Genomic DNA, 16,153 nt, shown 5'->3' with positions numbered 1-16,153 from the left:
TTTCTTTAAAAAACCTTTCCTCTTTTAAAGACACAGAACATTCATATAATCGGTTATTTGCTTCAAAGCAATCTGGTAGGGAGGCAGGGTATGGAAAATAGATAAAAGAAAGTGGCCATTATACTGATAATCGTTTAATTTTGGAGATGTATATATACACAGATTTCTAACGTTGTTCTCTTCTGTACATATCTGAAATTTCCCATAATAGTAAGTTTTTTAAGTGGTGAGGCTAATAAAGGTTTTATTAGCAAATGAAGTAGATCTAAGTACAAAAGATAGAAATATAGACCAGAGCTATTAGAAGTGAGAAAAGGTCTCTCAAACTCTATTTCTCAATCTTCTGCTACTTCCACAGCATTTTAGTGACTGGGAGGGGCAGGATGGTGCCATGAAAGATTAAAACAAAAAAGGTAATTCTGAGTATCTCCAATAGTGACAAATTCACTCCTTTGTGAATCAATTCTTGTGAGTCCTCATCACACCAAGATATTACGGTTAAACAATAAAAAGGTACTATGAAGTTATGTATTTTTTTTTAAAGAACTCAAGAAACAGCTTTCTAAATTGGAGAGGGGGACATTTTTAAATTCCTTACAAGTGTTTACACATAAAGGGAATACATGAATACACTCCCCAGAATGTCAAGAAAGTTTAGGGCATTCAAGTTCTAGTACAGATGCTTAAAAATGAGCCTCCATATTTAAAATTAAATCTAATATATCACTCACAGGGGCTTTAGAGATTATGTAGCCAAACTCACTCATTTTTAAGACAAGGAAAACAGATGATTGGACCACCCTGTGAAGGGAGACCTGACTGTGGTTTTATTTAGTGTTATTTCCTCTACATTAGTGTTTCTCAAACTTTTTAAATGCATATGAATCACCTGGATCTTCTTAAAATGAATATTCTGAATCAGGCAATCTTGGATGGGAGGCTAAAACTGAATTTCTAACTCCCAACACTGATGGTCCTCTGAACAGAACAGAGTACCGATGATCACAGTATTTTACATGTATTTAGAATGTAAAGATCATTCATTTTATTTTATTCATGTAGTTTCCAGTGATGCTACAGTTTTCACTAAAGGAAAGCAGGTTTTCCAGCTACACTACAATCCACCACTTTCCTGGGAGACTGTGAACCACTCTAGCTGAGCTATTCTGGATGCTGTATAAAGTGAAAAGAGGCAGTGTACATAGACATCCCTGTTGGTCCTTTAATGAACCAGAACCTGGTGGTCCGGAGTCGACGATAAGAAAGTAAGAGAGAGAAAGAGGCTGACATCCCCTGGTTTCCGCGGAAAGCCAATAGAGCCCTGTTCTTAGGGCTCGCGCTGCTGCGCGTAGGCACCGGGCGCCCTCTCGAGAGGGTGAAGGTGCAGTGTGCCTTCTCGAGAGGGTCTTAGAAGCCCGGGCAAGAAAGTGAGCTCAGCGGGCCTCCGCGCTCCAAGGAATTAGCCAGAAAGAGAGAGAGAGAGAGGGGAAAAAAAAGAAAGAATAGAAAGAAAGACACGGGGACCCAAGCTCTGATGAAGCAAAGGTGTTTTAATCAACATGGCGTGGGCATATATACTGTCTTACAAGGTGGTTATTCTCAGCGAAGATAAAGATTAAAATTCCAGACTTACAAAACATAAGACAATCTCTATCAAAGACAGAGTGGCAAACAATCACCTTTTACCCTATGGCTCATAAAAAGGAAGAGGGTACTTATCACTTGTAATGAGAAATGCCAGGATTCCTCAGCCCCGGAAAAGTGTGCCTCTCCTCTAAATTCTTGAATATTCAGGAATTAATAAGGGCCAGAGGGTTCCTGACAGATCCAAAACAGCACACAGGAAGCCTCTTGTTAAATGCTTCCTGACACACCCCTACTTTCAAAAATATAAATATAAAAAATTTTCTAATTAGTTAATATGATATATAGCTAGGGTTGAAAAGTATTGGTCTGGAGCCATCATCAATCACCTGGTGAGTTTTTAATAGCAGGCTTCCCTTTCCCTGCCCAAATAGATGCAGCCCAGAATAAGAATACTGACAAAGACACAAACTTGGACTTCAAAACAAACTTTTTTAAGAAGAGAAGTAGCTACTAGCCAAACAGGTACCACAAAAAAGAATTTAACTATTTGCTCCTATAAAATACTGTTATTAATAACTTATAGTTAAATTTCTCTCCTATAAAACTGGAAGTGAAGTCAAGTCACTCAGTCGTGTCCGACTCTTTGCGACCCCATGGACTGTAGCCCACCAGGCTCCTCCGTCCATGGGATTCTCCAGGCAAGAAAATTGGGAGTGGGTTGCCATTTCCTTCTCCAAGGGATCTTCCCAACCCAGGGATCGAACCCAGGTCTCCCGCATTGCAGGCAGACGCTTTAACCTCTGAGCTACCAGGGATAAAACTGGAACCATGATGCAAATGGTAAAAATGAAAACTTTAAAGACTCCAGGAGACCTTCCACTAATGTCATACATCAGATACTTTCCCCCATCAACTTTACCCATCTGACCAATAAGACCATCCTTAATCACCAAGCTTTAAAAATACTTTTAAAGAGCATATACAGTAATTCATATTTCCTTCCTTCATTACTCTCAAATCAGGAGATAAACAAAAAAATGTTTTCCTATAAGACTCAAACATTATTTTCCACTTGTAATCTACTGTTTCCACAGTAACCGGCAGTGATGACATAGAATCTTTGCTGTTTCCATTTAAAGAATACTGAACAATCCACTTCAGTATTCTTGCCTGGGAAATGCCATGGGCAGAGGAGCCTGTCCAGGGGGTCGCAAAAGTGTTGGACACAACTTAGCAACTAAACAACAAAACTATGCTAAAAATATTTTCAAATATGAAGGATATTTTCTTATCGCCACTGCTGCTTTAAAAATAGGATTTTTAAAAGATAGAATTAAAAATTAGTATGCCCAAACATTGTTAATAAAAGACAAAGTAACTAAAAGTTATCGTATATCCAGGGGGTCTCTGGGAGACAAAAATGCTGTCCAGTCATGTCTGACTCTGCAACCCCATGGACTGCAGCATGCCAGGCTTCCCTGTCCATCACCAACTCCCAGAACCAGAGCTTGCTCAAGCTCATGTCCATCGAGTTGGTGATGCCATCCAGCCATGTCATCCTCTGTTGTCCCCTTCTCCTCCTGCCTTCAATCCTTCCCAGCATCAGGGTCTTTTCCAATGAGTCGGCTCTTTGCATCAGATGGCCAAAGTATTGGCTTCTGATTTAAAACTGTTCATTATATACTCACTTCTAATTTAAAACTGTTCATTTTATCAAACATGATTTGACTTTGGTTGGCTTTTACGTTTATATAAAACAAAGTTGATTTTCCTCAATATGGATGATTTAGATTATTCCCCACATTGAGCAAACAATAAAATCTGAATCTATTAAAAAAAAAAATACTGAAGAATAAAAATGCTTTTTATGCATTTATCTAAATAGAAGAAAAATGTAAAATAGATCACAAAATATTTCTCCCAAAGTTTATCATCAAATATTAATCAGCTCTTAAAGCATACATTTAAATATATGTGTATATACTTTAAGATTAGAAAATTTTCAACTGAAATTATTTTTAAAAAGGTGGCAGTTTATGAAGTCAATTTTGTTGACTAGTTATGAAATGCTAGAATAAATAATGGCTTGGGAGGCTCTAAGCAACAAGACAGAAATTCAGAAAAATTCTATTTAGGTTCTGCAACTTAAGAATCCTCAGTAGGAGAGGACTTTTCTTTTCTTCTAAAGAAAAGTCTTACAGAAAATCTCACCCAAGTCACCCCAAGGGGCCTGCATCTTTGGTATAAAAAAAAAGGGGGGGGGGGGGATGGGAAGACACACTTTTGTTGTGTGGTACACTATTTTAGAGAATATGAGTAAACAGTAATGAAACTTTTTACATTTAGTTTCAGATAACTTATTTACATGCCAGAGGAATTCTTACCCAATGCACAGAAGAGACATGGCTCCTTTTCAGGGGAGGATTGTGTCTAACTGCAAAAAAAATGTGGAACCTAAATATCTACTGATAAATAAACTATGAAAGAGAATTAAAATTACTGCATAAGATCCAAATGTGTGAGGTGAAAAATGTTAATCACTCAGTCCTATCTGACTCTTTTGAGACCCCAAGGACTGTAGCCCACCAGACTCCTTTGTCTCCTTGGAATCCTCCAGGCAAGAACACTGGAGTAGGTTGCCATTCCCTTCTCCAGGGGATCTTCCTGACCCAGGGATAGAACCCAGGTCTCCCACATTGCAGGCAGATTCTTTACCATCTGAGCCACCAGGGAAGCCAGTGCTATAGAGAAAAATAAAACCAGTTAAGGGAAAGGAAAACAGGGGTTGCCATTTGACAAAAGAACAGTCAGGCAAGGCTCTTCTAGTAAGGAGACATTTGAACAGAGGACTGAAAGAACTGGGTATCTGGGAGAAGAGATATTATTAAGAATTTTCTCATTCCTTAAAATAAATTACTGTATGAAATATTTTTAGATGTTGTACCTTTTACTTTAGAAGAGAGAAAAACACATAGAATGCCTACTCTATGCTAATAACTATATAATCCTCAAAAGTAGCTAAGAGTTTTCTTATCTATATGAAGGAGGACACTGAGGTTTGCTTAATGTAAACAAAATCTAACATTTTAAGTGGTCAGATCACAATGTACACCCAGCCTTTGTAACTGTCTGATCCATCATTCTCCAACTATGCCAAATGAGCAGGTTTGTTGAACAAACTCAGAAGCAAATTCTTATGTGCTCAATATCTTTATATAAAGTTAAAAAAAGTTACCAAAAATACAGTTTGTTTAAAAGCAAAGAAGTTTATTTCTCATTTTTATAACAAATCTTAGCATACAGCTATCTTTCTCTTTATTTTTTCAAAAAATTTCCTTGTCAAAACTTAATCATTTATAGTTAGCAAATCATTTATACAGTCCCCCATTTGGGAAAAAATTTTTTCTTCATAAAACTTCTAGAAGGGTAGGTTTTAATTGAAGACTTTAAAAACATAAGATGCAATAAAATTATCCTTTCCCATCTTTGGTAAGATATGCATATATATGTACATGTAAACAAATACGCAACTTACTGTTTCATATTCACTGATTCCAACAATGCTCAGCAATGTGTCATGAAGATTCTCTCAACCTAACTACTTCAGACTAGTCACTACTGCTAGACACTAGAGAAGTACAATTTGCTACTAACAGTCCTTACTCTCAAAGTTCTGACACAAACAAGTATAAAGTGACAGTATAACGAGAAACAGATATTCTGGGATTATTTAAACCAGGGTTATCAATGAAGATACCCTGGAGAAGGCTGCCTTTCTCTAAGTCATGAAAATCAGATTAAGCTAAACTTAAAAATTTAAGCTAGGACTTCTCTGGTGGTCCAGTGGCTAAGACTCTGCACTCCAATGTAGAGGGTCTGGATTCAATCCCTGGTCAGAACTAGGTCTCACATGTAGTTAACTAAAGATCCTGCATGCTGTAACAAAAATGGAAGATCCCATGTGCCACAACTAAGACCCAGTGCCGCCAAATAGATTTAAAAAAAAAAAAAAGAATAAAAAAAAGCTTAAAAATGCTAAGCATTATCCTGAGGAGAGCCATGGAAAATTCTGAAGCAGAGTGATAGGATCAAAGCTGTGCTGCACAGATAAACTGAAAGTGATGAGTGAGTAAGAAGTATAATAATGAGAGTCTAAAAACAGGGAAATCAGATATAAGGGAAACGAAGGAGCCTGAGTATAAGGTGAAAAGCTCAAAGTCAAGAGGGGACAGTAAAAATAGAAAATGATGCATGCAAGAGCTAGCTAGCTTCAACATCCTTCTTTAGAATAGGCAACAGATAATACTAAATTATTCCATATTTTTTATAAGGGACATTCTCTTCTCTATAAGCTTTTATAAAGCAACAAAGCACTAAATTTCCATTTCCAAAAGTACTGTTGGTACAGTGACTCCAAGATTTTTTAACACAGCAATCAGGAATCCAACAAAACCAGAGTACATTGCCTCAATTTAGATAAATGGTTTAATCATTCACTTTGAGGGCCTCCAAACTAACTCTGCAGTAAAACAAAAGATATTAAACTCATAGAAGAGCTATTGAAATTTGGGTTAACAAGCTAGCAAAGGAGTTATTTAAAAAAAAAAAAATGCACTCAACCTTAAATTTGGAATAGGCTTTTCATGACAAATCTCAAACAGGTATCTGTCAAGTCTCTGGAAACAAAACACTAAGTTCCACTTTGTTTCAACACTCAACCTCAGATGACTTATCACAGCAGCAGTTTAAAGAAAGGAAAGTAAAGAATACACTCAAATCCCAATCTTGGCTCAATGCAGACAAAATCCTACTAAAAGCAGGGGTAAAAAGGAAATAGGGCCAAAAAGGAACAAATTACCATCTTTCCAGCTAGATAAAATGTGACTAATTTGAACAAAACAAACGGGATAAGCGTGTCAAAGGTTCTCACTATCCTCTCCTTTGTTCTTTCTCTAAGTTTGGCAATTTTAGATTAAGTGTCAGGATTTCCTGCGGCAGAGAAATACATACATAATCAAAAACAGAGGCAGGGAGCACACATCTCTGGGGGAGCTATTCAGACAGTTTTTCTAGCAGTTATTTAAATAAATTATTTGCTGTATTTGGCTAAAGAAAAATTCATATCCTTTTTTATTAAACATGCTCTAACAAATTTGATTTTTCAGTTGCTTTTAATTGCTTTTAAATATTTCAAGCATCCTTTTTAGAAAAATTCTTAGAAAGCAGGAACAAGTACTTTAACTAAAGCATCCCAACATATGCCTATCTTTCTATCTTCAAACAAGTGGTATAGCCTACAACTCTGCTAAGGACTTCAAGAATTGATAAGCCCAACTTCCCCCAAGTCTTCCTTAACAATATTAACACACTAATTTCTACTTCTGAAATTAGAAACTTATTGGTAAACTTTACTCACAAACATGCACAAGGTCTATCTGATTTCCCAACTACATGAAAGCTTAGAAAGAGTGATCTGTTCCACACTTTTCTACATAGATATTCACTACAAGAAACAGAAAGCCTTTTTATAAGGTAGGTGTCAAAATAGCAACATAACATCAAGGGGAGAAAAAAGCTAGTTCTTTGTCCAAGGATGGCCCTCTACCTGACTGTCCTACTCCACCTCTTTACCCCCAAAAGAAAACTAGTCGCAGCCCCTTCAGGCTCTCCTTTACCCTGAGGAGTAACCCTGTACACTCAATAGATGTCAGGTGCTTTGAAAATATTATCTTTGAACCTTAAATTTCTGAAGTAGGTTTTTTGTTGTTGTTGTTGTTAAGGAAGCCAAAGCTTGAAAACGATGGTGATCTGAATCCAGCTCCTAAGTTTGGAAGCTTCTGCCACCCTACTAGGCACTGAAGCAGATGCCCACGTAAGTGAAAGTTGCTCAGTCGTGTCCAACTCTTTGCAATCCCATGGACTATTATATATAGTTCAGGGAATTCTCCAGGCCAGAATACTGGAGTGGGTAGCCTTTTCCTTCTGCAGGGGATCTTCCCAACCCAGGGATTGAACCCAGGTCTCCCGCGTTGCAGGCGGATTCTTTACCAGCTGAGCCACAAGGGAAGCCCAAGAATGTTGGAGTGGGTAGCCTATCCCTTCTCCAGCGGATCTTCCCGACCCAGGAATCAAACCGGGGTCTCCTGCATTGCAGGCTGATTCTTTACTAACTGAGCTATCAGGGAAGCAGATGCCCATACTTTGGTATTAAAAAGAGACAGGAACAAAAAATCAATATCTCACAAAGAATTCAAAACAGAAAAGGAATAAACCTCCATGTGTGCATACCTAAATATTCAAGAAACTAGTACTAATAAGTTCAGACATGCCATCAGAGATGCCAATTTAAGGAAAGAACTCATATAGAACCATTTAAAGTATTTTTTTAAAATACAGTATTTCCCAAAAACAACCCACAAAGTAAAAAAGCAAACATGAAAAAGAATTTCTTGTATACAAAAGAAATTTACAAAGATAAGAGAAACACTGAGAGCGGGTCGAGCCAGTCAAATACAAAAAATGCAACTAAAAAAAAAATTCACATTCAATTACCATGTTAAAATTTCAATATCAACTGTAATCAAAGAAATGCAAATGAAACAAACAGTGGAATCCCCATTTTTCTATGTGTTGGTTCCATGTGTTGGTTGTTTTTAATTAACAACACTCACTTGTGAACAAATGGAGACAGAATAAATGGGTATAACCTTTCTGAATGGATATGCTGATGTGGTCTTCAATTTGAGACTGTACAGGCCATTTGAACCCTGAAATCTACTTTTAAGACCTTACCCTGTAATCAAGATTTATCTAGAAAGATATTTAGCCAGCATTATTCAGTAAGAAATAACTCCATAATCAAAAGAAGACTAAACAGATGTGGAAGCAGTGACAGACTTTATTTTCTTGGGCTCCAAAATTACTGCGGATGGTGACTGCAGCCAGGAAATGAAAAGGCGCTTCCTCCTTGGAAGAAAAGCTATGAGGAACCTAGACAGTGTATTTAAAAGCATCACTTTGACAACACAGCTCCATCTAGTCAAAGCTATGGGTTTTCCAGTAGTGAAGTACGGATGTGAGAGTTGGACCATAAAGAAGGTCGAGTGCGGAGGAATTGATGCTTTCAAACTGTGCTGCTGGAGAACACTCGTGGGAGAGTCCCTTGGACACAAGGAGATCAGTCCTGAACATTCACTGGAAGGACTGATGCTGAAGCTGAAACTCCCAATACTTTGGCCACCTGACAGGAAGAGCCAACTCTTTGGAAAAGACTCATGCTGGGAAAGACTGAGGGCAGGAGAAGGGGGTGACAGAGGATGAGATGGTTGGATGGCATCATCCATTGACATCAAAAAAACTAAGAACAATGGTAAATTTTGTTCAAATTTCATCAAAATTTCTCTCCACCTTATCATTCAAAATTCAAACCCCCTCCCACCATTCTGATAAAAGTGAATTTAATCCAGCTTTTACTCCAGCTCATAAACCCAGTCATTCAAAGAGGAAAAGAGCAGCTCAAGGGGTGCCAATTTCACCCCTTTACAGAGTTTCATATAGGAAGCTTTAAAGTTTCTAAAGTGCCTCCACAGATTATCTACTTAGTAATCCAAAAAAAAAAAAAAAGCTCTACCAGCTTGCTAGGGTAGATATTTCCTTCAGGAAGGAAAAAATGTTCCATGGTCTGAAGACCATGGAAGTTTACAGTATTCAAAATTAAAATAAGTATGCTCTTATCACTACCCAAGACTCTTCTATGAAGACTACAGAAAGGGGGGGAAGCTTTTTATGGGATTCATGATTAGTGTGGTTTCAAGTCAATCACTGTTTCAGGCATTCTTGTGCATACAGACATAAATTACATTTTCCACCTTTACGGTTTGAAAAGCCAATGTTTTCTACTTGAAAACTGCCATGATTCATGCTGAATCCTGAAACTGAAATAAACAACTTCAGAAGATTACTTGTCACATGATTAAATGATTCTCTAAAATGCAAGTTTATTAAAATAAAGGTAGCTGAGAAATATGAACGTTTATTTTTATCTGATAAAACCTGAACAAAGACTTAACCACACATTATAGTAGTAAGTACCACCAAACACAATGTTTGATACTGAGTTAAGCACTTTAATCACGTTTAATAACCCTAATCATGAACACATTATCAGCATTTTATAGATAAAGTTAAAAATTTACCCACCACTCCTGACCACACTAAACTGCCCACATTACAGGGGAAAAAAATTAAAAGAAACTTTCTGACTGCAAATATACACATATATTAATATAACAGAACAAGCAGTCCACCTGGCATATTCTTACCCATACATTACTGTATCTTACACACAGCGTTATAATTTATGAAACACTTGTACCCTCACCTCATTTGTTTACCACAACAGCCCTTATGGGATGATTATCACTACTGCATGTGAGGGGTTTCAAGCTCAGAGTTTAAATGAAGTCACTCAGCTTTTGATTCCTCATTCTTTTTCCACTACACTATCTTGATTCTCTATGGTTAAAGAAATACTGCCCCCACAATCAGTATTATACAATAAAAAGGTAAAACCTGCTAGAGAGCCTAGATTAGTATCTTTCATCAGTTACACATTTCGCCAAGTTATTAGTTATTATTTATTCTGATGCCAATCATAGAAATACAAGTTGTACAAATAACTTTACTAAACTGGTACTTTAGCAAGGGAATCCCCTAGATTCTACTGTACTGGCCAGAAGACTAACCCCAACGTCTACTTTATTAATTCTTCTTTCTACAATATCCACCTTTTCCCTTTCTACTTTAAAATTTCCCACTCCACTTAAGTGATTTGCCCTACCTTTACTTTTTAACTGCCCCATCTTCTCATTAGTATGATTTCAGGCTTCATTCAACAAAATTTTACCCAGTCATGACTATGATACGTGACAATCTGAATGAAAAGAGGCCCCTACTCTCCTCCAAATCTGGTGAGGAGCAGTAAGAGTACCTCTGAGTCATTTCTGTGACTGTAGAACAGTCTCAATCACTCCCTTCAGTGGCAATAATTTAATTCCTCCAGAGGAAGGTTTTAAGAATCAAATCAAAGGATGATGTTTGAAGTGCTTTATGTATCAAGTATTATCCTACTGACACTATATCCTCAGGTTGGTCTTTTTTTCTAGATATCCACTTTTAAAGCTATGGAGAAAGCCCTCAATAGGTCTTCTGTATCATGGGTGATAAAGAAGAGTAAAGGGTAGCAAGAAACTTACATGAGTAATGAATTGGAGGATCAAGTTTGGTTATTCTATATTCACATCTATCTTCCTAAAGTTAAACAATGCCCCAAAGAGTAAACAATACAACCCCAAAATGGCTAGACAATCAGAATACCATCACACTTTAAAAAAAAAATTTTTTAAGCTGTGTCCCTGCACCCACTCTAGAGAAAAACTCCTTCTGTAAAGCTGTAAGTCACTATTATAAAAAGTCTAACTTCTATTCCCACCCTGTACATTTCTGGCCCTTTGATAGACTGCCAAACAGCTTTACTTACAATTGTGTGTCAAAAAGGTCTTCCAATTAAGCATAAACAACATACACAATGCATAAGATGCATTTTTAAAATGCATCTTACTACCAGGTCTCACAATTTTAACTATGTCTTGAACTCCAGCATCAAACTAGGTGACAGTCCTCCAGGTACACTCTTAGTAGCTGCTTAACAGCAGATAAATGGAAAAGGCACAATTTTGGCAACAGTCTAAAAACGTCAAGAAACTTATTTTCACTTGTGAGTATTCCAAAACCCTATCCTAAAGTTAAAACAGAGAGGCAAACTAAAAATGAGTTTTAAAACAGGTGCATTCCACTTAAGGCCTGAATCTTATTTTAACTCCTGGTTTATTTGCCCTATAATAAGTGCCTCTTTACTATAAGGGAGCTCCTTCTTCCCCAAATAAAAAATGTGAAGAATTTCAAAACACTTTACTAAATAGATTTAATCACATCCACAGATTCTTATCATCCTACAAAGTCAACAGAAGAGTTCCTAGGTCTTTTATAAGGTCTTACAATCCTAAAAAGAATAAAAAAACTACAAGAGACACAAGCATCTTCCTAAGACTAAACTACAAGAGCAGCACCTGACTCACCCCAACTCCTCAACTTTATCCAGAAAGCAGAGGGAGACAGAGTTTCTACAGCCGAAATCACCAGATGAGTACCTACTCATTCACAGCCTGTTTGCTCTTAACTTTAAACACAAATCTCAGCCAATTTACTTAGTTTTTAAGGTAGTAATGGGTGACTCAGAGAAAATTAGCAGGGAGAGGGACTATTTTGGGCAGTCATTTGATAGAAACGGCTTTCAAGTGAAGGACTAACTTCACACACACACACAAAAGACAAAAACCTGTGAGCAGCGGACACAGCATTTAATAAATGATGACCCCGATATATCAAGTCTTAAGAATAGCATCTCTTCTCAATGTGCCATAGTCTAAAAACGATGTTCATAACTGTGAGTCATAAAGTAATGTTTCTCCTAATAAGGCAAGCACATAAAACGCTTTGAAACTACATCTAAAACGGTATAAGTAAACAAACACGCGCACACATATTCCCAGGTCCAAAAGAGCTAAATTAACCAATCCATCGGCATTCCAGAACAACTAATGACTCGAGAATTCCAACCAGAATAGACTTAAGGCATACCTCTCTTCTCTGGGGGCATTTTTTCTGTGTAAACAGCTCTGTCAAGTGCTTTGGTTGGCAAGCAATAATAAAATCAACTTTATTTCCTGTTCCCTGTCCCTTAACAAAACTTCCAGTTTGTCCTCACCTCTGACATACGTTCAACACGTCTAAGGGCTAACGTGAATGATCAAATATATTTCACATAAACGCTTCTATTAAAAGGAGTTTTTCATCAAAACGTTTTACATTTTACCTCACAAAACCTGTATCAGACTGTGGAGAGAAATTTGAAAGACACAGTTCATACTCAATATACTTAATAAACGCTTATCTATGTCATGGCCATACTTACCTAAGCTCAAGCTTTCACTAATTATAAGCCTTGGAAAAACTTTATGCCTTTAAGTACCACCAAAATTCTCAATCAAGATTTCAGGCGTTCAATTCACACCACAGTGAAAGATCAAATGCTAAACTCCTAAAAATAGGGTGTTCTGAGTAAGAGAGATACACAACACTGCCGCCAAAGCAAGTGCGTCTTCCAAGGGGCAGGGGCACTCCTTTACAGTAGGAGCTCACATTCAGCAGCACCGGGGAGCGAAGGATCAGGTGACTTCACACCACCGACACTTTCAGCCCTACTGGGCCTCACTATGGTCTCAGTACTAGTAAACAGCTCAAACGCCCAGTTTTGACAATTAAATCGGAACTTGCATCCTAGCCACGCACTACCCGCAAGACTGGGTTCGGGAACTGCGGGGCCCCGGAACCCAAGCCCCGGGACACAGCCCTGGCCTGCGGACTGCGGTTCCCTCCTGGACGGGTGTCTGGAGAGCCTCCCGACCTGGCAGCGAGGTGTCTGCTCCTCCCGCGCGCTGCGCGTCCTCCTCCACCGCCGGGCCCATCACGACCTGGTTAACCCTTCCTCCCTCTCCGCGCGCGAGACACAGGGCAGCGAGTGCCGGCCGGGTGACAGGTCGCCCGGGCGCGTCCGGAGCTCCCGAGAACACAGCCGCGCCGCCGCCGACCTCCCCTCGCCCTGGGTCTGCAGCCCCTGCTCAAGGCCGCCCCCTCAGGTCGGGGCCGACACCGCGACAGACACGCGGCGGCGGGCGGGCAGGGGGGCCGGGTCGGACGCAGAGGCGCGCGCCGCCCGTTCACCCGACAGCTGCGGGAGCCGCGGTCCCAGGGCCGCCCTTTTCAGGCCGCGCGCCGCGGGAGCTCGGGGCGCGGCGGGGGCTAGGCCTGGCGGCCAGACGCGGCGGCGGGAGGAGAGCGGAGCCAGCCGCGGACGACGACCCCGCCGCCTGCGGCCGCTGCCCGCGAGCCCGAGCGGCCCGCGCCCTCTCCCTGCGCCGGCCTTGCGGCCTCCACCCTGCCGGCCCGTACCTAGGAGGGTCGTGGACGAGACGTGGTTAACCCCGGTGTTTGGGTCGCTGGTCCGCCGCCGGCGGCGCAACCCTTGGTGCGGCTCTTGGCTTCGCGTTACCTCGTCCCCCTCCGCCATCTTGTACCGATTTAAAATTAACTCCCCACTGACGTCAAACGCCGCCGCCGCTTTATCAACCTCCCGGGAGCCGGCGGGGCACAGGCAGGTCCTAGCGCCGCCCTCAGTCTGCGCCTCCTCCTCCTCCTCCTCCTCCTCCCCACGCCCTTCCTCGTCCCGCCCCTCGGCGCCGTCGCTCCGCCTCCTCCCTGCTAGCCTGCCTGCCTGCCCCTCGGTTTTCCCAGGCTTCCACTTTGGGGAGAAATTGGGCGGCGACCCCCACCGCAACCTTCTCGCACTCCCACCGCCCTAAAGTCAGGACCACACCCCCTGAGCGCTGTGTAATCGCAGGACTCTCCAGAGAACCAAGTCCCTCCTTCCCAATTCAGTAACCCAATTCTCTACGTTTCTTCTCCATAATTCGTTAACTCGTGCACCGCAAATGTTTCATACTCCTCTCCTTCTCTCCTTTTTTATCCCCCACCTCCTTCCCCAGTGCTAGTCTCCCCGTCCTTCTCTCGCTTTCCCTCCATTCCCGAGCTGTTGCTAGTGGCCTGCTTTTCCTTTCCATCTTTCTTCGCACAAGTCTCTCATACCGTTTCCCACCTAGAGACCATCCTCTGCTTTGTCATAGCTTCCTTCTACTTGAGACCCTCCTCCTATCTTCTTAACTGTGCATACCCTTGCCCTCCTGCTCCTAGCCCCTTATAGGGTCAAACCAGAAAGCGCTCTAATCAGAAAATGAATTGTAGCAGGTCCTTTCCTAACTGATGCACCGTCTTGTGGGGATCCAGTGACATCCTAGAGACAGTTCGGGTCACTTTTTAAAATAAATATCTGCCTGTGGAGGCTTCTGTGAAACATGGTTTCTATTCTTTTGGATCTTTGCCCTTATCACCAGCTTCATTAGAAATTCCTTCTCTCTGGTAAAGGCATGTGTCCAGGTGTCCAAATTGCTGTCTTGTCCAGGTCTTTTCACAGCCTTTCATCTAGCATGACCTCTAGAAAAGCAATGGTGTCATCAAAGCTTGCAGAGTGCCATTCTAGAGGGGGTTTTGTTGGACTCTTTATTCATCTGTTTTCTGTGTCAATGGAAAGGGATTTGGAGTTCCTCCTGGACGTGGTAACTCTGCATCTTGGCTCAGTGACCCTGGGGCAACCCCCCAAGCCATGAGCCCTGCTTGATGATGGATTTCCTAATTTCCTATGATGGATTTCCTACACTTCTAATCTCCTATGAGACATCTATTTAATATTGCCCACAGTCTGCATTATGCATCCTCTCAGGTGTAAGAGAAGATGCAAAGATAAGTTATTTTTGTCATCAAAGAATAAACTTCCAGTTACAATTAGCAGTAAACTTAGCACCAGCATCCCCCATCAGGAACCCCTGGAAGGTAAAGTTTGCACTACTAGTCAAGAGACCTCCCAACCAGTGTTGTTCAGTTGCTCAGTCTTGTCTAATTCGTTGCGACCCCATAGATTGCAGCATGCCAAGCTTCCCTGTCCATCACCATCTCTCAGAGCTTGCTCAAACTTATGCGCATTGAGTCGGTGATGCCATCCAACCATCTCCTCCTCTGTCGTCCCCTTCTCCTCCTGCCTTCAGTCTTTCCCAGCATCAGGGTCTTTTCTAATGAATCCACTCTTTGCATCAGGTGGCCAAAGTATTGGAGCTTCAGCTTCATCATCAGTCCTTCCAATGAATATTCAGGATTGATTTCCTTTAAGATTGCCTGGTTTGATCTCCTTGCAGTCCGAGGGACTCTGCTGCTGCTGCTGCTGCTGCTGCTAAGTCACTTCAGTCATGTCGGACTCTATGAGACCCCATGGACAGCAGCCCACCAGGCTCCTCTGTCCACGGGATTCTCTAGGCAAGAATACTGGAGTGGATTGCCATTTCCTTCTCCACCAAGGGACTCTCCAACACCACATTTCGAAAGCATCAATTCTTCAGTGCTCAGCCTTCTTTATGGTCCAGCTCTCACATCCATACATGACTACTGGAAAAACCATAGCTTTAACTATACATACCTTTGTTAGCAAAGTAATGCCCCTAACCAGTGTACTTTCCAATATTAGACAGTTTATCTCATGGGCCACTACAGTGTGCTGGACAGGTCCCAGTCTCCTGACTCCAAGAAGTGTAAAGAAGCCAAAAGCAAGTACAGTCAAGAGATTGAGCACTGTCCCATGGTCACCTCAAATCCATAAGTTTAAAAAGCCTTCCTTGGGCCTCCCTGGTGGTCCAATGGTTGGGAATTTGCCTTGCAATGCAGAGGACACCGGTTCAATCCCTGGTCTGGGAAGATCCCACATGCAGTGGGGCAACTAAGCCCATTAGCCACAACCACCGAAGCCTCTGCACCAAGAGCGCATGCTCCACGGAAAGAAAGCCAC

General features: G+C 41.1%; 1 protein-coding gene across 4 annotated transcripts in view; it reads right to left on the bottom strand.

Moving 5' to 3' along the window:
- The window catches only part of ATL2 (atlastin GTPase 2), a 68,904-nt gene extending 55,089 nt beyond the window's left edge, over positions 1-13,815 (bottom strand). For 2 of the 4 annotated variants that reach the window (XM_061155575.1, XM_061155578.1), the window contains exon 1: positions 13,657-13,815. In XM_061155575.1, the coding sequence (XP_061011558.1) occupies positions 13,657-13,774 (118 nt within the window). In that variant the 5' untranslated portion in view covers positions 13,775-13,815. Of the gene's footprint in view, positions 1-13,111; positions 13,301-13,656 lie in introns of those variants that run through there. The other 2 variants (XM_061155577.1, XM_061155576.1) reach the window with 2 other exon arrangements.
- Between the last annotated feature and the right edge of the window lie 2,338 nt (positions 13,816-16,153).

This window comes from Dama dama, chromosome 11 (genome assembly GCF_033118175.1).
Source record: "Dama dama isolate Ldn47 chromosome 11, ASM3311817v1, whole genome shotgun sequence".
Taxonomy (NCBI): Eukaryota; Metazoa; Chordata; class Mammalia; order Artiodactyla; family Cervidae; genus Dama; species Dama dama.
This window is presented reverse-complemented; position numbering and strand designations above follow the sequence as displayed.